This window comes from Mycteria americana, chromosome 15, assembly GCF_035582795.1.
Source record: "Mycteria americana isolate JAX WOST 10 ecotype Jacksonville Zoo and Gardens chromosome 15, USCA_MyAme_1.0, whole genome shotgun sequence".
In the NCBI taxonomy this organism is placed as follows: domain Eukaryota; kingdom Metazoa; phylum Chordata; class Aves; order Ciconiiformes; family Ciconiidae; genus Mycteria; species Mycteria americana.
Window position 1 is genome coordinate 6,652,972 of NC_134379.1, and position 23,106 is coordinate 6,676,077.

Consider the following 23,106-nt stretch of genomic DNA (forward strand, 5'->3'; position numbering starts at 1 on the left):
TCTCATTCCCGATGCTGGACGCCAGCTTGCTGCAAAGCTAGGATCCTTGTCGTTTGCTCTGCCTGTCCCTGGAGGCTTCCTGGGAAAAGGAATTGGAAGTTTTTAATTCCCCCCCCCCCCCCCATTTCCTTTTCCCCACCGATTCCCACACACTGAACTGTTCCCCAGCAGCCCAGTGCCGTGTATAAAAGCAAGATCATCCCACTCGGGGTTACGTGCACCGGTTTTGAGAAACCCACCGGATCTGTCCTGTTTTCTGTGTGGCAAATAACCTTTAACTCAAAGTCTCTCCTTTGGTTTGAAAAGCTGGGGGACAGGCTGAAACAACGCTCTGCTCGGAGTGGGTGGCACTTGTTTCGAGGAGGAAAATAAGGGAACAGACACATTTCTGCCTGGGTAGGGAAAGATGAGCGATGCATGTGGACAGTGGGAGCCTGGAGACGACTTGTGGCCAAAGCCGCTTATGTTTCTATTTGTGGAGAGCACAGGGAAGCTTGCAGGTGTTGGAGACACCTACTCCCTGTTTGGTTTGTCACCTCGAGCATTGGTTATGTGCCTTTGTGCTGCTTGCAGCTCCCAGCCGGAGCAGAGCTAGCAGCCAGGGCTTGCTTTCAGGGTTTGACCCATTTACACCAGATTTTCAGGAGCCGCTCCGCCAATCCCTGCCCTTAGCACAGCCTCTGCACCCGCTCAGCGACGCTGGCTCTGTCCTCCGGCCCCTGCCCACACCAGGGACATTTCTCAAGGCCTGGATTGTGTTACCGCATTCCTGCCGTCACGTGGATGTCATGTACTCCCGGCACGCGGGGTTAAGGGCCAAGGAAGCCTGTTTTGGGATCCTTTAATCGGACATGATTTTCCCACAGTGCCATGGTGGGATAAGCGGTGGCTGCGCAGCTCACTGCAGCCGGGCACAGGGGTATCCTGCGCTTGTCCGTCCTGATGAAAAATGCCACAGCCTTGGCTTGAAGGGCTTTGGGAAGGAACCTGCCCTTCTAACCCCCCCATACAGGGGTTCACGGGGCTAGAGGGAGCGTCTCCATCAGGGAATTAGTCGCTGGGGTGCTACGCCCCAGCCTGCCACCCGCCCGCACCCCCTTCAGCCCCCTCCCACATCTCAGAGCCAATATCCCCTCCAGCACAGGCCCCTCTCCCTGTGGGGATCCCCCAGGGATCCCCCACCCTGCCGAAGCCCTAAGGCGAGCAACCGCCCAGCTGCAGGGTGGCCCGTGGGAAGGCGTTGAGCCCACTTGTCTGCCTGCAGCGAGCTGGACCTCAGTTTTCGCAGGGCAGTGGGCGAGCACAGAGGGCCAGGGGGCATGTGTGCTGCTGGGGGGGGCAGGAAGGGGGCACTGAGCCTCTGGCTACTTGCTGAGGCATTTGAGGGCCATAGTATGGCCATGGGGACAGTGCTGTGGGGGGGAGACATCGCTCCCGGGGGGCTCTGGGGTGCTCCTGCCCTGCCCTGCCTGGGGCTGTGGGGTGGGCCCAGCCCGGGGGGGGGGAGCACAGTCCCTGAGGGGGACGGGACACGGGGGGTGACCGAGGTGGGCACGGCCCCCACTGACGGGGCACTGCAGGCCCACGTCCCACGCCGTCCCCTGCGGGATCGCCCCACGCCGTCCCGCGGAGGGTCCCCCTCACCCTACAAAGGCCCCCACGGGGGGGGGGGGGGGGGGGCGGCCCCACACGGGCCCCCCTCGCCTCGGGGCGCCGCCTGCCCCACAACGCCCCCTACAGGTAGCGTGGGCTGATCTGCGCCACACGTTGTCCAATCGGAGCCGGCGCCGAGCTGTCACCGTTGCCTCTCTCCGCCAATCGAAAGCAGCGAAAGGTGGGACCGGAGAAGGCCGGGCATCCCACCGGAAGTGTACTCCAGGCACAACTTCCTTTCCTCTTCCGCCCTTGGTCCCGCCTCCTGCCCCTCCTCCACGTTCTGATGGGCTGCACCTGCTGTCTCCGGGGCTACTCGAAAGCTGATTGGGCAGGCCGCCTGGCTGCGCGACCCGCCTACATCCGGGTCTCTGAGGCGCGGTGGCGACGGCGCTGGGCCGCCATTGTGGTGGGGAAGCGCGGGGCGTCGCGGCAGCCGGTGAGGGCGGGCGGGGGGCGATGGGGGCCCGGGAGCGGGCAGGGGGTGCCGCTGGGGATGGCGGGGAGAGGCCGGGGGTGGCCCCGTCCTCGTCCTGAGCCCCTCTCCACTCCCGCAGGTGCGTCGCCATGGCCGCCGTCTTCCCGTACCGCGGCGGCTGCGCCCCGGTGCCCAGCCCGCTGGCGCCGCTGCCCGACTACATGTCTGAGGAGAAGCTGCAGGAGAAAGGTGGGTAGGGCCGGCCCCTGCACCCCCATCCTCCCGGGCGGGACCGGGCCTGACCCTGCTGCCTCTCTGTCCCTGCAGCTCGCAAGTGGCAGCAGCTGCAGGCCAAGCGCTATGCGGAGAAGAGGAAATTCGGCTTCGTGGACGCGCAGAAGGAGGACATGCCCCCCGAGCACGTCCGGAAGATCATCCGCGACCACGGCGACATGACCAATAGGAAATTCCGTCATGACAAGCGCGTCTACCTGGGGTAAGGGAGGCCCTAGCTATGTGACACACGGGGAGCCGAGCTGGGTCCTCCTTTGCTGCCCTGTCAAAGCTCCTCATTGATCGTTAAACAGCCCCTTCTCCAAAGGGCTTTCCGTGTCAGTTGTGCATAGAAAGCAGCATAGTAGCTCGAGGAAGATGGGATGAACCATTGCCCTAGGGTAGCAATGCAGAAGAAGATATGCGAAGGAAGTTGTTGCTTTGAATTTTTGAGAAAAACATTATGCTGGATGACAGATTACCTTAGAAGAAGTTGGGGGAGGGTACGAAGTAGTCAGCATACATTTTTTGCATGATTGTGAAGCACCATGAGTGCTTCTTTGCTGTTTGGGTTCAGAGAGCTATCTCACGCAGCTCATGATCCGTTGCACTAACTTACCGTTACCCATAAAAACTCCAAAAATTCATTTGAAATTTCTCGTTTTCATTTGTAACATTCTTAATGTGTGACAGTCTCTTGGAAGCCAAACCAGTAGAAACCTTTTTGGTAGTGAGATGTATAAAGCACAAGGATAGAATAGGAACTTCGTGGATTTGTCACTGGAGGCCTTTATGAACAGGTTAGATGAGCAGTTTTCAGGAGTGAAAGGTGCAGAGATAATTGGGCTTGCGGCAGATGGATGGCTATTCTTTTGAGATGCCTTCCAACCCTGATTTTCCTTGATTTGTGATTGTAGTGCTCTGAAGTACATGCCTCATGCTGTTCTGAAGCTCTTGGAGAACATGCCCATGCCCTGGGAGCAAATCAGAGATGTTCCGGTCTTGTACCATATCACAGGCGCCATCTCTTTTGTGAATGAGATTCCCTGGGTCATAGAGCCAGTGTACATTGCTCAGTGGGGGTAAGTGCCTTCTTCCCTCGCCCCGGTGGGAGCTTGTGAGCAAACACTCATGCAGCCACAATAAAAATGATGTTTAACGGTCTCTGGGTTTCTGCCAGGTCGATGTGGATTATGATGAGGCGAGAGAAGAGGGATAGGCGTCACTTCAAGAGGATGAGATTCCCCCCGTTTGATGATGAAGAACCCCCTCTGGATTATGCTGATAACATCCTGGATGTGGAGCCCCTGGAAGCGATTCAGCTTGAACTGGATCCAGAGGAGGATGCCCCTGTGCTGGACTGGTTCTATGACCACCAGCCACTGAAAGACAACAAGAAGTATGTGCCTCTCTGGTAGAACAATTCACTGGGAGAGAGGAAAAACAAATGCACTACATAAATTACCTATACATAGCAGTGTATAGCCTTTGATTGTGTTATGCTGGGCTATGTGTGATTTTGGTGGGCAGAGAAAAACCTTCCCTCAAGGATGGGAGGGAGAACCTGATTGTTGTAAAGCCGTACCTCTTGTCTTCAGCATCCAGCGAGGGCAAGCAAGGCCTCTCTGTCCAGGAGGGCTACTGCCCAGTTAACTGCTAAAACTCTGATATTTCTTACCATGCCATAAAGATGACAACCTGGATTGTCTAGTTGGAATTTGAATTGATATTTTCCAAGAGTGCACAGATGTTATGTATCGGTTTGGGTATGGAGGAGGAGAAGAACTGGAGCAGTCAGTATTTTCTGGGCAGATGTAGTCCATAGTGGTCTTTAGCCATCCTCCAGCCTTTCTTTCTTTCTAGAGGGGCCCGTATGTTAGCTGTCCTTAGTATTTTCAGCAAATGATGGGCAGTGAAAGGTGTTTGGTTATTTCTGGTCCTTTGGTAAAGGCCTGGTTGTCTTCTGGCTGTGTAGTGAGTGTCTGTGCTTTGTTCTTTTGCAGGTATGTAAATGGTTCAACGTACCAGCGTTGGCAGTTCACTCTCCCGATGATGTCCACGCTGTACCGGCTGGCCAATCAGCTGCTCACTGACCTTGTGGATGACAACTATTTCTATTTGTTTGACCTGAAAGCTTTCTTTACCTCCAAGGCGCTGAACATGGCTATTCCTGGAGGTCCCAAGTTTGAACCTCTTGTTAGAGACATCAATCTTCAGTAAGTGTTGGGTTTAGGAGGAAAGATAAGTGGTTATCTGGGAAAAGGGCTGGGAGGGTTAATCTGTTATCAAGTGTCTTGCCTTGGGTGAGCTGTTCCTGTGTGTTTGCTCCCTTTACCATTAAGTCCGTGATGTGCGTGCTGCTTTGGACACTGAATGGTTGTTAGTGTGAAGAGGAGGCTAAAGGAAAAGCACTGATATGTCTTCAGTCAAAAATGTTTGCCTTTCTGTCCTCCTGAATGCTCATATAACAATTTCTTTTTGTCTCCTTTGAGGGATGAAGACTGGAATGAATTTAATGACATCAACAAAATTATCATCAGGCAGCCGATCAGGACGGAATACAAAATCGCTTTCCCATACCTGTACAATAACCTGCCGCACCATGTCCACCTGACCTGGTAAGTGCAGCAGCCTCAAGAGCAGGGAGAGGAAGGGAAAGCTGTCAGCATACTCTAACACATGTTTTGCATTGTAGGTATCATACTCCAAACGTTGTTTTCATTAAAACAGAAGATCCTGATCTCCCAGCTTTTTACTTCGATCCACTGATCAACCCCATTTCACACAGACATTCTGTTAAGGTGAGTCACTGGCCAAGAGAGCCTGTGATAAACCCTACGAGTGGAGGTGATTTGGCTTGTAACCTTGCTTGTGATAGCAGCACATGCGTAGATATTTCAGGAGAAGGAAAAGCCCTTTCACAAAAAACCCCACAGTTGCCATTTTAATTTTTTTCTACTTCTAGAGTTGCACAAAGCTATCTCCTTTGGTCTCTGTAGGATAAAGCCCAGTGCATAATTAACAGTGTTATTTTAGAGTCTTCTGATAGGTTATTTATCTTTTTGGTTGCTCTTGGAGTATTCATGGAGCTCTCCCTTGAGTTACCTCCGTAACGCATAGCTCGGGGTCTAGTAGCCAAAGTTAGTTCTCCGCCAGCCCACTGGGGCCTTGCAGAGTGCTTTTTGCTTCTCTGATGCTCCGTACTGTCACACTTCTTCCGTAAGAGCAAGGAGATGATTTTTACTTGGTTAACTTGGAAAACTGAGCTGAAGCAACCAGGAAACAGATATTGTGTGGTGTTGCTGCATTTCAGAGTCAGGAGCCGTTGCCTGATGATGATGAAGAGTTTGAGTTGCCAGAGTTTGTGGAACCTTTCCTGAAGGATACCCCGCTCTACACAGATAACACAGCCAACGGCATTGCCCTGCTGTGGGCCCCGCGGCCCTTCAACTTGAGGTCTGGGAGGACTCGGAGAGCTCTTGATATCCCACTGGTGAAGAACTGGTGAGTTCTTTCCTGGGAGAAGGGGTGTTCTAGTGGTTGTGACATTATTGTCTTGTTACAATGAAAATAAAATAAAGAGATCCTGTGGTGACTGGTTTCTGGAGATTTTAGGAGAATTTCTGGAGGCTTATTGTTTCCTAAGGAATATGAGTTATCTGAAAATTTGAAATATGGTTTATCCCTAGGTATCGTGAGCACTGCCCAGCAGGCCAGCCAGTGAAAGTGCGAGTCTCCTATCAGAAGCTACTGAAATACTATGTTCTGAATGCGCTCAAGCACAGACCTCCCAAGGCCCAGAAGAAGAGGTAAGTGGGGGTCTGTTCAGTGGGGAACTGCTGATGACAAGGTGACCCGCCTAGTAGATGAGGGGAAGGCTGTGGATGTTGTCTATCTAGACTTCAGTAAAGCCTTTGACACCGTTTGCTATAGCGTTCTTCTGGAGAAACTGGCTGCTCATGGCTTGGACGGGTGTACTCTTCACTGGGTAAAGAACTGGCTGGATGGCCGGGCCCAAAGAGTGGTGGTGAATGGAGTTTATTCCAGTTGGCGGCTGGTCCATGCGGTGTTCCCAGGGCTCTGTGTTGGGGCCAGTTCTGTTTAATATCTTTATCAATGATCTGGATGAAGGGCTTGAGTGCACCCTCAGTAAGTTTGCAGATGACACCAAGTTGTGCGGGAGTGTCGATCTGCTGGAGGGTAGGCAGGCTCTGCAGAGGGACCTGGACAGGCTGGATCGATGGGCCGAGGTCAATTGTATGGGGTTCAACAAGGCCAAGTGCAAGGTCCTGCACTTGGGCCACAGCAACCCCATGCAACGCTGCAGGCTTGGGGAAGAGTGGCTGGAAAGCTGCCTGGCAGAGAAGGACCTGGGAGTGTTGGCTGACGGCTGCCTGAATATGAGCCAGCAGTGTGCCCAGGTGGCCAAGAAAGCCAATGGCATCCTGGCTTGTATCAAAAATAGTGTGGCTAGCAGGACTAGGGAAGTGATTGTGCCCCTGTACTCGGCACTGGTGAGGCCGCACCTCGAATGCTGTGTTCAGTGTTGGGCCCCCCACTCCAAGAGAGACATTGAGGGGCTGGATCGTGTCCAGAGAAGGGCAACGGAGCTGGGGAAGGGTCTGGAGCACAAGGCTGATGGGCAGCGGCTGAGGGACCTGGGGTTGTTCAGTCTGGAGAAAAGGAGGCTGAGGGGAGACCTCATCGCTCTCTACAACTGCCTGAAAGGAGGCTGTAGAGAGGTGGGGTCGGTCTCTTCTCCCAGGTCACAAGTGACAGGACGAGAGGAAATGGCCTCAGGTTGCGCCAGGGGAGGTTTAGACTGGATATTGGGAAATTTTACTTCACTGGAAGGGTTATCAAGCATTGGGACAGGCTGCCCAGGGAAGTGGTGGAGTCGCCATCCCTGGAGGTATTTAAAAGCCATTTGGATGAGGTGCTTAGGGACATGGTGTAGTGGTGGGCTTGGCAGTGTTAGGTTTACGGTTGGACTTGATGATCTTAAAGGTCTTTTCCAACCTATACGATTCAGTGATGAGGATTCAGTGATGAGGATTCAGTGATGAGGATTCAGTGATGAGGATTCAGCTGATTATAGTCTCTCCTCTCTTCAGGTACTTGTTCCGCTCCTTCAAGGCTACGAAGTTTTTCCAGTCGACGAAGCTGGACTGGGTGGAAGTAGGCCTGCAGGTGTGTCGCCAGGGCTACAATATGCTGAACTTGCTGATCCACAGAAAGAACCTGAACTACCTTCACTTGGATTACAACTTCAACCTGAAGCCTGTGAAGACCCTCACCACTAAGGTATTGGCCTATGTGCTATTTTACTCAAGAGTAAAGTTTACCTGAAGATTAAGTAGCTAGTGTGGTAAGACAGGCCACAGCGCCTCAACTGTTCAGTTGTTGTACAGACTGACCAAATTGGACCTGTTTCACTTTATATAGCATTGTTACATAAATTCTGGATTTTTGTCTCTTCCAGGAAAGGAAAAAATCTCGTTTTGGTAATGCTTTCCATCTGTGCCGAGAGGTTCTGCGGCTGACTAAGTTGGTGGTGGACAGCCATGTCCAATACAGACTTGGAAATGTGGATGCGTTTCAGGTAGGCTTAATTTTTTTTTTAATTTTATTTTTTTAAAGGTGAGGAGGGGAAGTGAGAGGAGGAGTGGAATATCTGGACGGGCTTATATAGGATGCACAACATGACTGAATGTTGCAGTGTTACGGAGAAGAGGGGGAACAATGAAAGCATGCAGCATTGCGTGAAATTCTGCTTTTACCCTAGTTTATAAGAATTGATCATTGTGTGAGTCAGTGTTAGGAGCTTTGTATGGCCTCACACGCTGTGCTCCTGGCTGTAGAATAAACCTGGCTTCTTGAGGCAACATACGTAGTGTTTATTGTTATCTCTGACTGTGCTCCCTGTGTTTCAGTTGGCAGATGGCTTGCAGTACATCTTTGCCCATGTGGGTCAGCTGACAGGAATGTACCGATACAAGTACAAACTGATGAGGCAGATTCGTATGTGCAAGGACCTGAAACATCTCATCTACTACAGATTTAACACCGTAAGTTCCACTTTCCACGTGATGGTGACCCCACATAAACAGCAACAAGAGAGGGATTCTGGAGTGTCAGTAAGCGACCTGCTGTTACCATGTCTCTCTTCTTCCAGGGGCCTGTGGGCAAAGGTCCTGGCTGTGGCTTCTGGGCTCCAGGCTGGAGAGTATGGCTGTTCTTCATGAGGGGCATCACGCCACTGCTGGAACGCTGGCTGGGGAATCTGCTGGCCAGGCAGTTTGAAGGTCAGCAGATTGCGTAAATCTTAGACCTGGGAGGAGTGTGTGGTAAAGATTAATACTGTTTACTTGCCACTTGAACTCCAGTTTTCTCTTCCAAGTGGTGGTCTGTATCCATGCTCCATGTCGATCCCAAGAGCTATTGACAGGTTTAGAGCTCTTACGAGACCAGAATAAATTCCAAATGACAGTGGGATTCCCTGCTCCGTAGCTCTCTGGGGTCCACAGCCTCCTAATCGTCAGCTCCAAACTCATCAGTGATGTTGTGGCAGTGTTAATTTCTTCAGACATCCTGCACCTCTGTGCGAGAGACTCCTGTATTAGGAGCCCTGCCCAGTAATGTCTTGAACTGCTGAAGTATTTTGCTTTTTCCAGGCCGTCACTCAAAGGGTGTAGCAAAGACTGTCACAAAGCAGCGTGTGGAGTCTCACTTTGACCTGGAGCTGAGGGCAGCCGTTATGCATGACATTCTGGACATGATGCCAGAAGGAATCAAACAGAACAAAGCCAGAACCATCCTGCAGCATCTGAGCGAGGCCTGGCGGTGCTGGAAGGCCAATATCCCCTGGAAGGTAAGGCTCTCCCTTGGCCTTTCGGTTCAATTTTAACATCTCCCGGGTAGAACTGCTCTTCTCATTCCTGCCTTCCTCATGTTACTGTCCCTCCCCAGGTGCCAGGGCTGCCAACTCCTATTGAAAACATGATCCTGAGGTACGTGAAGGCAAAAGCTGACTGGTGGACAAATACAGCTCACTACAACAGGGAGCGGATCCGTCGGGGTGCCACTGTAGACAAAACCGTCTGTAAGAAGAATCTGGGCCGGCTGACCAGACTCTACTTAAAAGCTGAGCAGGAACGGCAGCATAATTACTTGAAGGTACTTCTGTGCTGCCTGAGGTTGCCCAAATCGGTACTATTTTCATAGGGAAGCTTTCACTGACTAATGCTGGTGGTGTGGTTCTGCAGGATGGGCCTTACATCACTGCGGAAGAGGCTGTTGCTGTGTACACAACCACAGTGCACTGGCTGGAAAGCAGGAGGTTCTCACCCATTCCCTTCCCCCCGCTGTCCTACAAGCATGACACCAAGTTGCTCATTTTAGCCCTGGAGAGGCTGAAGGAAGCTTACAGGTAAGCAGTGGGAAGTGACTGTTCTGCCAAGGCACAGAAATCTGCGCTGGGAAAGGCTTCTGAAGCTATTTTGTTATCCATTTTTCCTGGAATTGAGTGTGCTGTAAAACTTACCCTGATGGACTGGTGAAGGCTGTAGGTTGTGGTACTGCCAAGGCCGCCTGGGGGTTCTTCATGGACTCTGCCACTTAGGGCAAAAACAACCCTGTGTTTGTAAGGGTCATTGGGCATCTTGGGGATGTGGATTGTGAAGAGTTACAGATCTTGTCTTGAACCGCTTGGTTGAACAGCGTCTTTCATCACTTTAATGCAGTGGCCACTAGTTTGTTCGTGCTTGGGTGTGTGAGCTGTTCTTTCTCACTTTCAGTGTGAAATCTCGCCTGAATCAGTCACAGAGAGAAGAGTTGGGCTTGATTGAACAGGCTTATGATAATCCTCATGAAGCTCTGTCCAGAATCAAACGACACCTTTTAACTCAGAGAGCCTTCAAGGAGGTAAATATCCTGGTGAAAACCAGACAACAGTAAAAGTTACACTGCATTCAGGAACTAAATGGTGCTAAGGGGACTTTGTGTTCTCTGTCAAGTATAAGCCTCGGTTTTGCCTCTTCTTTTCTAGGTGGGTATTGAGTTCATGGATCTCTACAGCCACTTAGTTCCTGTTTATGATGTTGAGCCTTTGGAGAAAATCACAGATGCTTATCTGGATCAGTACCTGTGGTACGAGGCCGATAAGCGACGACTCTTCCCTCCATGGATCAAGCCTGCTGACACTGAACCTCCTCCACTGTTGGTGTACAAGTGGTGCCAAGGTTAGTGGGGTCTTGTATTCCATGCAAAAATGAGCTTTCTTATCAGGAGCTTGCTTCCTACAAGTCCCCTTGGGAGCTAAGTTTTCATATTTGCAACTTGCAGTCAATAGTCATTACAATCAGAGGCTATATTTTGTAGGTTAACATATATATGTATAGACTGGAGGAGGAGAACTTCCATAGCATTTGTGGTTGACTGTTCCCATTTCTGCATAGACTGGAAGGACAAGAGGCTGAAAAATCAGGCATTGCAGGAAATATGCTGACTTCCTGGGCCCAGAAGGGTGCTTCTGCACTCTCGATGTGTCAGATAACATGACAAGCTTGTTTATCTCCTCAGGCATTAATAATCTGCAAGATGTTTGGGAAACGAGTGAAGGTGAGTGCAACGTGATGCTGGAATCTCGATTTGAGAAGATGTATGAGAAGATTGACCTGACGTTGCTGAACAGGCTGTTGCGTCTTATTGTCGATCACAACATTGCTGACTACATGACAGCCAAGAACAACGTGGTGATCAACTACAAGGTAATGATTGCTGTCAGAAAAGGGGGTGTGTGGACTGTAAAATTGAGAGCTTTTGGACCCATGGGGGAGGAGGGCACACAAGACTTGCCAGAGAAAGAAGTAATGAGGGAGTAAGAAAACCCTTCTGGGTCCTGCTAAAGAGCAGCTCCTCAGGTAAAAGGTCTCTCGTGTATTGTGACAGTCAGGTTCTCACAATTCCCCTTCATTTCCTCAGGACATGAATCACACAAACTCCTATGGGATTATTCGTGGGCTGCAGTTTGCTTCCTTCATTGTCCAGTATTATGGGCTTGTGATGGACCTGCTGGTGCTGGGTCTGCACCGTGCCAGTGAAATGGCTGGGCCTCCCCAGATGCCAAATGACTTCCTCAGCTTCCAAGACATTGCCACTGAGGTGGCCCATCCCATTCGCCTCTTCTGCCGATACATTGACCGTATTCACATCTTCTTCAGGTAAGAGCTTTCTGGGGCCCTACTTTCCTCGGGTGAACTTTTGTTCTGGCATCTTGCAGCAGATGCTATGGAAGTGGGAATTAGTATGCTCCTACTCCCGGCTTTTGTTCCCTTTGCTAAGAAAGATCAGGAATATTTGAATTGACAGACTTTCCAGAAGAACTGGGTGTCCAGATGCCTCCTCTTGCTTTCTCAGTTGGCTATGTTAATAGAGGAGAGCTTTTTTTACAGCTTCACGGGACCAGTAGAAAAGCAATGATGTGAAAAGTCCAATTGTTACAGGTTTTCCACTGGTAAATAAGCCTTTTCTGGCTTTCTAGCTAGTGGACGTAAAATTTTATGTCTGTTTGTGGAAAGATAACCCAAACAGTCATGAGTTGGACTGTGCTAATGCAATTGAAGTCCCCTTCAATGGGAAGATCCAGGAATTGGATAGTTACCTTCAAATGTCCTTGGCTAACAGCTATCCATAAGCAAGTCCTTGTCTGTCTGGCTGTTCAGAGAAGTTGGTCATGTAACTTCAGGTCCTCTTCTGTACATTTCCAGATTTACAGCAGATGAGGCAAGAGACTTGATTCAGCGGTACCTGACAGAGCATCCAGATCCCAACAACGAGAACATTGTGGGCTACAACAACAAGAAGTGCTGGCCCCGGGATGCTCGGATGCGCCTCATGAAACATGATGTGAACCTGTAAGTGCTGCAGCCTGGAAAAAACAAGTGGTGGGAGGGTGGGAAAATTAATTGTAATAAATAACAGTTGGAGTAATAGGCAGGTGCTCAGGAAGAAAAGTAAGAAGAGGTGAGGGGTCTGTGCTGTAATTCTGACAGTGAGTGATGGGTGTGAGAGACTATAGTGCTGGGAAAGCACTGAGAACTTGCCCAGTTTCTATTTTGCTTCAGTAATGACAGCCTGTCACTGTGCACATCTTGTTTTTCAGTGGTCGTGCTGTATTCTGGGATATCAAGAACCGTTTGCCTCGATCAGTCACCACAGTGCAGTGGGAGAATAGCTTCGTATCCGTTTACAGCAAGGATAACCCCAATTTGCTGTTTAACATGTGTGGGTTTGAGTGCCGCATCTTGCCCAAGTGCCGTACCAGCTATGAGGAGTTCACTCACAAGGATGGTGTCTGGAACCTGCAGAATGAGGTAGGGTGAGGGTTTAACAGGCTGGGAGAGCAGTCCCTACTTGGCCTGTACCTGGCATAAAAGCAGGGCTTATACCTGCTTGTGGAGGGTGCTGAACAGCATGTGTTTGCCAGCTGCGTAGCTGGGACCGCTAGCAGGTACAGTTAAAATGAACTGGGTATGAACTTTCCTTCCAGGGAGGGATGGGAAATCCTTGGCTGGGGATGAGCGGAGGACCTGAAACTGTAGAGGTGCTGTTCAGCCTCTTCTCTCCCTGTGTTTCGTAAATGCCTAATGGCAAGAGCTCACCTTACTGTCTGTATTGGAGAGAGGGCTCCCAGGAGGGTACTGACAGGCCTGTGCTCTTGTAGGTCACCAAGGAGCGCACAGCTCAGTGCTTCCTGCGTGTGGATGACGAGTCTATGCAGAGGTTTCACAACAGAGTGAGGCAGATCCTCATGGCATCTGGCTCCACAACCTTCACTAAGGTAAGATGGGAGGAGGATGTGTGACAGGGCTTTCTGCAGATGCTTGGAGAATGGGCTGAGAACTGATCCTTTGCTTTCCTTTCTAGATTGTCAATAAATGGAATACAGCTCTGATTGGCTTGATGACATATTTCCGGGAAGCTGTTGTAAATACTCAGGAGTTGCTTGATTTGCTGGTGAAGTGTGAAAATAAAATCCAGACTCGAATCAAAATTGGTCTGAATTCCAAAATGCCCAGCCGTTTTCCGCCGGTGGTGTTTTACACCCCTAAAGAGCTGGGAGGGCTGGGCATGCTCTCCATGGGCCACGTTCTCATCCCGCAGTCTGACCTGAGGTGAGTTGTGCTGCTCTGTCCTAAATGCCCACATGAGCTGAGTGTTTTGTTAGATACTCTTTCCCATAAAAATATGTGAGAATGCTAAATGGTGCCTTGTTACAGAGATATGTTGCCTTTACAGGAGGTCACGGCAGTGTGACCTGTGAATTCCTGTCGCTCCTACCTCACTCTTGTGCCTCGTTGCTGCAGGTGGTCCAAGCAGACAGATGTTGGCATCACTCACTTCCGCTCAGGAATGAGTCATGAGGAGGACCAGCTCATCCCAAATTTGTATCGTTACATCCAGCCATGGGAAAGTGAATTCATTGACTCTCAGAGAGTATGGGCAGAGTATGCCCTCAAGCGACAAGAGGCTATAGCCCAGAACAGGTATGTTCCCACGTGCAGTCAGATCTCTCTGTGTCTCTGTGTGTGGGGACAGGCGGTGGGGTGAAGCACTGCACTGTCTCAGGGTTCTGGAGACCGTGCTGGGCCCATGATACATGCTACAGGCTGCCTGCAAAGCTGCTGTCTTACCTCTGGAGGAGGTACAGACTCTGCAAGCAGATAGTACACCCATGGCACAGTTTGAGGGAAATGGTATGCCAGGTGGTGCCAGGAAAAGCTGACATCAGACCCATTTGTAGTTAGCTCTGCGCACGTATAAGGGCAGGCTTTTCCTTTTGCCTGTTTGACGTCAGTGTGTTCATAGTGATGGCTATAGATGCTTTCCTGAGCCTCTGAGTGCTTGGCATTTTAGAACATCTCCTGCCAGAGCCCTGAGGTCTTTACTGTTTCTGTGATCTCATCACCTGAAATACTCATTAATGTATTGCTATAAAATTGAGAGGTGTGGGGATTTTTTTTCTTCAGGCGTCTGACGCTGGAGGATCTGGAGGACTCATGGGACAGGGGAATCCCTCGTATTAACACCCTTTTCCAGAAGGACCGGCATACCCTAGCTTATGATAAAGGATGGAGAGTCAGGACCGACTTCAAACAGTATCAGGTATTGACTGGGAATTTCTCTGGCTGAGTGTGAGGTTCAGACAATGTCCTTTCCCCTTGCATTATTGTAGGTGCACTTCCTTGTCTGTCTGCTGCAGGAAGAACTTAGAGCCACGGGCTGGGACTAGTAGAGGCTGTTGAGAAACAAATGCTCCAAAATCTGTAGCTAGCCACTTTTGAAGCATTTCAATAGATGGCAGTGTCTTGGGGAACACCACGCTTAGTGCAACTGAGTATTAAGAAATCAGTTCTGGAGAAGGAAAATAAGGTCCCAAAACAAACATTCCAAAATCTTAAGTTCTAATAACAGTGGAAAAATGTATTATTTAAAGCCTCTAATGGTGGCTCTGTAGAAGGCCAGTCTCTGAAAGATAAAAACATCGTCTTAGATTCTACCCAGTCTGATTTGCATAGTAGTACTGACTGAACTCATGTTGTAGATGAGCTGTGTCCTCCAGGACTGCGGGCATGAGGCTTTTTACTTGTTAGCTGACATCATCATCATCATCATCTTGGTTCCTACAATTAGTGCAGCCAGGTTAAACGAGCTGAATACAGAGCTGCTCACTCGTGCGCTGTTGTCTCCAGGTCCTGAAACAGAACCCGTTCTGGTGGACACATCAGCGCCATGATGGCAAACTCTGGAACTTGAACAACTACCGCACAGATATGATCCAGGCGCTTGGTGGAGTGGAAGGAATCCTGGAGCACACTCTCTTCAAGGGCACTTACTTCCCCACGTGGGAGGGTCTCTTCTGGTAAGAGAAACCTTGATGTGGCCTTGTCTCGCAAACTGGAGCTCAGTGGTGCAGCACGAGGAGTCCTTGGCTCAAGCTGTAGTGATTCTGTTGAGCCTTTTGTGTTTTTCAGTCATCACTTGAGCACACTGTGTAGTTCAGTTGTGAGGGCACCTGGGATTGGGCTGTAACTGAACTTCGGCATGCAAATCTGTGGAAATTTCTTTGCATGAAACAATCTTCCCCACTCCCGGTGTGTGTGTTCTCTGCCTCTATTATATGTGGCACATGGCAGTCAGCGGAGGTGAGGGACATCTTATGCAGTTGATTGTCTGCCCTTTCTAGGGAGAAGGCCAGTGGCTTTGAGGAGTCCATGAAGTGGAAGAAGCTGACGAATGCCCAGAGATCAGGTTTGAACCAAATTCCAAACAGAAGATTCACCCTGTGGTGGTCTCCTACCATTAACAGAGCCAACGTAAGTGTCTGGAGTGTTTACCTATAGAAACTTTCAATAATTGAGAGCAGTTAATTGATCTAACTAATTCTTCCAGAACATCTCTTACAGATGAACTAAACCTCCTTAACAGTAGCTATTCTGTTTTCGAAACTTCATCAGTTGTGCTGTTGCATGTTCTCACAGCTGCTTTTCCTTTGCAGGTATACGTTGGGTTTCAGGTGCAGCTGGATTTGACAGGCATCTTTATGCACGGCAAGATCCCCACGCTGAAGATTTCTCTCATTCAGATTTTCCGAGCTCACTTGTGGCAAAAGATCCATGAGAGCATTGTAATGGATTTGTGTCAGGTGAGCAGTATGTTAACTCGGTTTGTTTCTGTGCAATGCACGCGTGCTCCTTGTGTACCACCGGCCTCCTGCTAGCAACAGAGATTGTCCCAGGGATTGTAGCAGGGCTACCCCTTCTTCTGCAGTTTGATGGGGAAGGGGAGGAAACGGGATTTTCCTGGGTGCCTGTTTTAGCTCTGTGTTGAGATAGATTCTTTAGCTAGGTTGCTTGAACACAACTCATCTTTGACTGCCTTTTCCCCAGGTGTTTGATCAAGAACTGGATGCTCTGGAGATTGAGACAGTGCAGAAAGAGACAATCCATCCCAGGAAGTCATACAAGATGAATTCCTCATGTGCAGATATCCTTCTATTTGCTTCCTATAAGTGGAATGTGTCACGTCCATCATTGCTCGCAGATTCCAAGTGAGTGTTTCCCTTTTCCCTCTCCTTGATCTCGCTGCAGAGCAGAGCTGCTGAGCCTGTCATCCTGAGCCAAAGCCTCTATCTCTTGGGCACCTAGGGTTGGTTTTCTTTGGGGACGCAGGAGGACACAATCATGCCTGGCAAAGTGCAGGGCTCATTTGGGTAGATGGTTGCAGCACCTCCTAGCACTGCCTTCTGCAAAACACGAAGACTGTCTTTGCTCCTGTTCTCTCCTCCAGTTGATCTTTCTCCTGAGCCAGAGCTCAGGAGCTCTGAAGGGTTCTTCAGAAAACCCCACAAAACTGTGCTGTCCTAGGGGCAGAATTTGGAGTGAATTGGACACTATCTGCAGCTGTGCTGTGTTCAGTTTGAATGAATCCTCACCAGACAGTCCCTGGGGGAGATGACTGCTGTGGCTACACAGCAGAGGAATAACTGTGCTGCTTTGTTTAAACCTGCAGCTGAACCCCATTGGCTGAGGTTTTCTCTGAACAGCTTCTGCATTCAGCTGCCCTATGAAGAGAGTAGTAGAGTCCCTTTTCAGGATGGTATGCAGATAGTAGCTGGCTTCAGTGTTCGTGCTTGGTGGCAGTTACTCTCTGTCAAAGACATGCAGCAACTGCAGGGGAGTTTTGTGCAAGATTAAATTGTTCTGGCTTGCTTTCTCCTTAGAGATGTGATGGACAGCACCACCACTCAGAAGTACTGGATAGATATCCAGCTGCGCTGGGGAGATTACGATTCCCATGATATCGAGCGCTATGCAAGAGCCAAGTTCCTGGACTACACTACAGACAACATGAGTATCTACCCGTCTCCTACTGGTGTGCTCATTGCCATTGATCTGGCCTATAACTTGCACAGGTGAGATCTGCACCTTCTGTATTTTAACTAATTGGTAGTTTGTGGCTGTGTCTGCATCTCTGAACTGGGTTGTATTCCAGGCAGGAGGATGAGGGAAGAAGGCAGAAGCCGGAGGTAGGCAGGGAATGGGATAAGGCATCTAGGCAGTCCTTTCAGGTTGCCTGATGTCTGCTCGTTCAATAATAATGGTTCAGTTCTCCCAGCTCCCTAATCATTTGTTTTCTTAGGAGATTTCTGTCAGGCTGTTCTTGGAGCTGAAGGACAGGCCTTGTTTCAAGGCCCCCTACAAGTGGGGACAACTCTTCTTCACTGGAAAGCTAGGGGAAAAGTCCCCACAAGCAGGGCTCTGCTCCAGTGTGCTTGTTGGAGAAGATGCAGCTTTTCTGGGATCCCAGCATGTGTGTGCTGTGGCTTCCCGCTGAGAGGAGGTGTAGGGAAAAGCTGTAGGTGAACAGGTGCCAAGGACCACCACAAGAGAAATCATACAGTAGTATTCAGCAGGCAGAAAGGTGCCTGGCTGCTGCATGGAAAGACTTGTGCGTGGCTGTTGTCTCTTCATCTCAGACCTGATGGCAACAGCTAGGTCTTCTGTTTGTTTTCTTCTTCAGTGCTTACGGGAACTGGTTCCCTGGGAGCAAACCTCTGATCCAGCAGGCTATGGCCAAAATTATGAAAGCAAATCCTGCGCTGTATGTGTTGAGAGAACGAATCCGCAAGGGGTTGCAGCTGTACTCATCTGAGCCCACAGAACCGTACCTGTCCTCCCAGAACTACGGAGAGCTCTTCTCCAACCAGATCATCTGGTTTGTGGATGACACCAATGTGTACAGAGTGACCATTCACAAGGTGAGGCCAGAGGTGTATCTGCAGGGGGAAAGGACAGGGACTGTAAATGCCCTGTGCTCAGGATGGTTGTGGAGGCATGCATGATGGAAAACTGGGAATCAACATGGACCAAAGTGTTTTGCGGTGTGCACAGAGCAGCTCTTACATTTCCCGTACAGTTCCTGCTCAGAGCGAGTCGGCTGCTGTGTAAAGGTGTGGATAGGCTACATTTATCTCCCTGTGCTTCTCACTTTCGCTTGTTTTCTCAGACTTTTGAGGGGAATTTGACCACAAAACCCATCAATGGAGCCATTTTCATCTTCAATCCGAGGACTGGACAGCTATTCCTGAAGATCATCCATACATCTGTGTGGGCAGGACAGAAGCGTCTAGGACAGGTAGGGCCTGGCTGCCTGTTGTGCTTTGGCTGTGAGCTGGGGATGGGCTCTGACCGCTTGGGACACTCACTTGAGCAGGAGACATCACGAGGGTCTTCAGCTTCCTGCCTCTCAACAAGTTTGGAGCTCCAGTTCCCAGTGTGTAACCTGTGCTCAGGCAAGCATTAGCATGGGATATAAAAGTAGAAGAATGCAGGCGTCGATGTTGCAAGGCTTTTGAGGCTCTGATCTGTAAAGAGCTTACATCTTCAAGCAGGGCTTGAGAAACAGTGCTGTGCTTACTGTACAGCAAATCACGTTGCAGTTGGCCGTACATCCAGTGCAGTGAGAAGACTCTCAGGTGGCAAAGCCAGGGAGGCGGTGTAGCCAGCTATTTTTTCTGAGCCAGTCAGGAGTAACTGAACTCCAGGAATGGGAACTGCCCTCTGTGATCAGTAAGAAGGAAATGCTGGGCCTTGTCACTAATCTGGAACAAGCCATAAATTCCAGTTGTATTTTTAGAATTTGGTTTGAGTCTCTCGAATTCCCAAAGGCATGGAGATGCTGCTGTTAGCGGAGAGAGATTTCCCTAACCCTGCTGTCTTTCTGTAGCTGGCCAAGTGGAAGACTGCTGAAGAAGTGGCTGCCTTGATTCGATCACTTCCTGTGGAGGAGCAGCCTAAGCAGATCATAGTGACGCGGAAGGGCATGTTGGACCCACTTGAGGTAACACTGCAGATACTGCTTTGTGAGGACATACAAAAACTTTGGGAGATGACAGGACAGTCCTGCATTTCTGTGAAGGACTTGATCTGGACCAGTATTCTGCAGTAGTTGTGAGCTAATTCCTCTTCTCAATAAACTCCAGGTGCACTTGCTGGACTTCCCCAATATTGTGATCAAAGGCTCTGAGTTGCAGCTGCCCTTCCAGGCCTGTCTGAAAGTGGAAAAGTTTGGTGATCTCATCCTGAAGGCTACCGAACCCCAGATGGTTCTCTTCAATCTCTATGATGACTGGCTGAAAACCATCTCTTCCTACACGGTAAGCACAGCATGCCTAGTCTGCATTTTGCTTTGCCGCTGGTAAATGAGGCAGGAGCCAAGCCTTCAGAGATGCCTCACAATTTGTTCCTTGGGAGCACTTGGTTCTGAGTCTGCCTGGATTTTCCTTCAGATCGATTCAACTGGCACTTACGGAAGGAGGAGTGCTGTACTAGGGCCTTGTATAGTTGGTTTCCTTCTTTCTGACTAGCTGCATCTTTTTTTTCTTCTCCAAGGCATTCTCTCGTCTGATCCTGATTCTCCGGGCACTACATGTGAATAACGATCGAGCCAAAGTTATTCTGAAACCAGATAAGACAACCATAACGGAGCCTCACCACATCTGGCCAACCCTGACAGATGAGGAGTGGATCAAGGTGGAGGTGCAGCTGAAGGATCTCATCCTTGCTGACTATGGCAAGAAGAACAAGTAAGCCATTGTCCAGCTGCAATAATCCTGTCAGCCTTTCCTTCCTGCTCTAAGGACTGTGTGGCCAGAGTGCTCCTTGTGGAGAGCAGAAGACTTTCAAGGGCCTTTGGCAATGAACTGTCAGCTTTGTAGGAAAACTGGTTATTATTATTAATTGCTTTCTAGTAAGGCAGATACTAATGACTGTACCAAACCTTTTCTGATCTGTGCATCATGTGATTTGGTCCCTCCTCTTGTCTAAAAACTTGTGGTTTCATTTTTCATAGCGCCCTGAGTGGATGTTCTGAGCTTGTGCCTTGGTGAGAAGGGTCCAGAATGTATTTTGCAATGTCTGACTCGGGTGGATTTTCTCTTTCAGTGTGAACGTTGCATCCCTGACACAGTCAGAGATCAGAGACATTATCCTGGGCATGGAGATCTCCGCCCCCTCTCAGCAGAGACAGCAGATTGCAGAAATTGAGAAGCAGACCAAGGAGCAGTCACAGCTGACAGCCACGCAGACCCGCACTGTTAACAAACACGGGGATGAAATCATCACCTCTACAACCAGCAACTACGAAACCCAGACTTTCTCCTCCAAGACTGAGTGGCGAGTCAGGTAGGAATGCAGGCAGAGCTGTTGTGCAAGGAAAAGGTCAGAGTGCTCGGGAAGGGATCTGCGCACCCTCTGATAATTGTCTCCTCTTCACAGAGCAATTTCTGCTGCCAACCTCCACCTGCGAACAAACCACATTTATGTTTCATCAGACGACATAAAGGAAACAGGCTATACCTACATTCTTCCCAAGAATGTGTTGAAGAAATTCATCTGCATCTCAGACCTGCGGGCCCAGGTGAGTGAGCAATGAGTCTATTACAGTTGTACTCCAGTCCTGGGCAGTCAGGAACTAGTGGCGAAGGGCTGGGAACTTGCTGCTGTCCGTGTGAAGCCCTCTGTGCTCGAGACAAACGCTGGCAGTGTGGCTGAGCACACAAGTTCTAGCCAGGTCCTGATGATGGCTCCTTGTGGCCCACACTTGGGGGGAAACTCAGCACTGAACCAAACTATGATGTTCTCCTGTAGTGAGAACCTGCCGGCCAAGAGATGCTCTCCTCGGGAACTAAGGGCAGGGCCCGCCCACTCCACTCCACTCCACTCCACTCCACTCCACTCCACACGGTTACACGGAGGTCTCCTCTGGGCTTCTAAGGCGGGTGTCTGTGTTCCTAGATTGCAGGTTACCTGTATGGAGTGAGCCCTCCCGATAACCCCCAAGTGAAGGAGATCCGGTGCATTGTAATGGTGCCCCAGTGGGGAACACACCAGACCGTCCATCTCCCGGGGCAGCTGCCGCAGCATGAATATCTCAAGGTGAGTTGAGCTTCTGCTCCCGGTGTGGGTGGAAGATCACCATCTCCAGTAACAAGGACCTAAGGTGGTGGGGCAGCTTCCCTTGGCGTGTTGGAGATGTGGGACTCTCGGCCTGAAGCCAGCCTGATCTGGGATGAGGTGAAAGGGAAGCCTTTAGTCCCTGTGTGCTTTTTGCCGTGCTTGAAGCGGTCTTCTTTTAAACGTCTTTCATTTCTCTCCCAAACACTCTTTTTGTCAGGAAATGGAACCTCTGGGGTGGATTCACACCCAACCAAACGAGTCCCCTCAGCTCTCGCCGCAGGATGTCACCACCCATGCCAAGGTCATGGCTGACAACCCCTCCTGGGATGGGGAGAAGACTATCATCATCACCTGCAGGTGAGAGGCGGGGAGGCTTCTGTGTGCCCCCTCTGCTGAGGGGGCCTGTGGGTGCACTGCTTGGGAACACATTGAGGTCTCACACTAAAAATTTGGCAGAAAGGGAGTGTCTGCTCATTCCTGGTTTCCCTCCGCCGCCCCAGATCGCTCTGACTTGCCCCATCTCTCTCTCAGTTTTACGCCAGGCTCCTGCACGCTGACAGCCTACAAACTGACCCCGAGCGGCTACGAGTGGGGCAGGCAGAACACGGACAAAGGGAACAACCCCAAGGGCTACCTGCCGTCCCATTACGAGAGGGTGCAGATGCTGCTGTCGGATCGCTTCCTCGGCTTCTTCATGGTACCAGCGCAAGGGTCCTGGAACTACAACTTCATGGGTGAGCTGGCATGGGAAAGGGAGAGGAGGGGAGGCAACGTGAATAGCTTGGGGAGGAGAAGGAAATCGCTCCTCAGGGAAGCGTTCCTTGCCCTTTCTGAAGCTTGACCTTCCTTGGAGCGGCTGGCAGGGATACCAGCAGCGTGGTCTGACCTTTCCTTGGTACCAGCACTGGGATGTCAGTTCTCAATGATTTTTTGGTGGCAAGAGAGCAAACTCTGATAGAGGGGAGAAATAGACATCTTCTCTTTCTGGATCCTAGTGTCTGGTCTGTTGCCACTGAATAATTAATCCTTGTCAGGCGGAAGAGATGGTAATGGAGAATGCGAGAGAAAAGCTGTGCCCAGTAGGGGAGTAACAGGAGGTCCTGGTATGATGAACCACAGAGAGCTGCAGAAGGGGTCGGGAAAGGAGGAGAGTGGCAGACAAAATACTTGACTCGCAGAAAAAGACGAGGGGGGCATTGCTCTGTAAATCTCTAGGGGGAGGAACGCGAAGGGTGATGATGATGTGGATATAGAATTCTCTCTTCCTGCATGGTTTGCTTAAACATCACCTCGTGAGGTTGGAGGCCTTCACTAAGCTCCCGATCAGCGGTGGAGGCAGGAGGGGCTTTCGGGTGGGTGATGGACTCTCTCTTCCAGGTGTTCGCCACGACCCCAACATGAAGTACGAGCTGCAGCTCGCCAACCCCAAGGAGTTTTACCACGAGGTCCATCGCCCTTCTCACTTCCTCAACTTCGCCCTGCTGCAGGAGGGGGAGGTCTACTCCGCCGACCGGGAGGACCTCTACGCCTAGTCCTGTTGATAGGCGTAGTCCTGCTATTCCGCCTAGTCCTGCTCTTCGTACTGTTGATATTCAACAGCGTGTGTCTGTTCCCCGCCGCTCCTCGCCCCCTGCCCTGCTCGCCCCCACGTACCCCCCTTTCCCCCCGCGCCGTCTCTCGGGTTGTTGTACCCTGTCCGGTTCCTCAATAAATTTTTTTAACGAACGGGAGCGCTGCCGCTGA

At 50.4% G+C, this 23,106-nt stretch overlaps 1 protein-coding gene across 2 annotated transcripts; it reads left to right on the forward strand.

Moving 5' to 3' along the window:
- Positions 1-1,988: 1,988 nt before the first annotated feature.
- PRPF8 (pre-mRNA processing factor 8) lies at positions 1,989-23,093 on the forward strand. 2 transcript variants are annotated; one of them, XM_075518456.1, is made up of 43 exons: positions 1,989-2,092; positions 2,211-2,320; positions 2,399-2,567; positions 3,262-3,426; positions 3,525-3,743; positions 4,348-4,560; positions 4,837-4,962; positions 5,040-5,145; positions 5,658-5,848; positions 6,034-6,153; positions 7,459-7,648; positions 7,827-7,946; positions 8,278-8,412; positions 8,520-8,649; positions 9,019-9,215; positions 9,314-9,520; positions 9,610-9,773; positions 10,141-10,267; positions 10,392-10,584; positions 10,925-11,112; positions 11,327-11,565; positions 12,112-12,258; positions 12,507-12,717; positions 13,068-13,184; positions 13,271-13,518; positions 13,711-13,890; positions 14,374-14,509; positions 15,097-15,266; positions 15,591-15,720; positions 15,903-16,049; positions 16,294-16,454; positions 17,127-17,318; positions 17,927-18,164; positions 18,413-18,541; positions 19,133-19,246; positions 19,389-19,562; positions 19,798-19,991; positions 20,350-20,589; positions 20,683-20,824; positions 21,202-21,342; positions 21,581-21,720; positions 21,895-22,097; positions 22,741-23,093. In XM_075518456.1, the coding sequence occupies exons 2-43, from the start codon at positions 2,221-2,223 to the stop codon at positions 22,893-22,895; spliced, it is 7,008 nt and encodes a 2,335-aa protein (XP_075374571.1). In that variant the 5' UTR covers positions 1,989-2,092; positions 2,211-2,220; the 3' UTR covers positions 22,896-23,093. The 2 variants fall into 2 exon arrangements, with proteins under 2 accessions (XP_075374571.1, XP_075374572.1); XM_075518457.1 differs by having other exon boundaries at positions 2,029-2,062.
- The last annotated feature ends 13 nt before the right edge of the window (positions 23,094-23,106 follow it).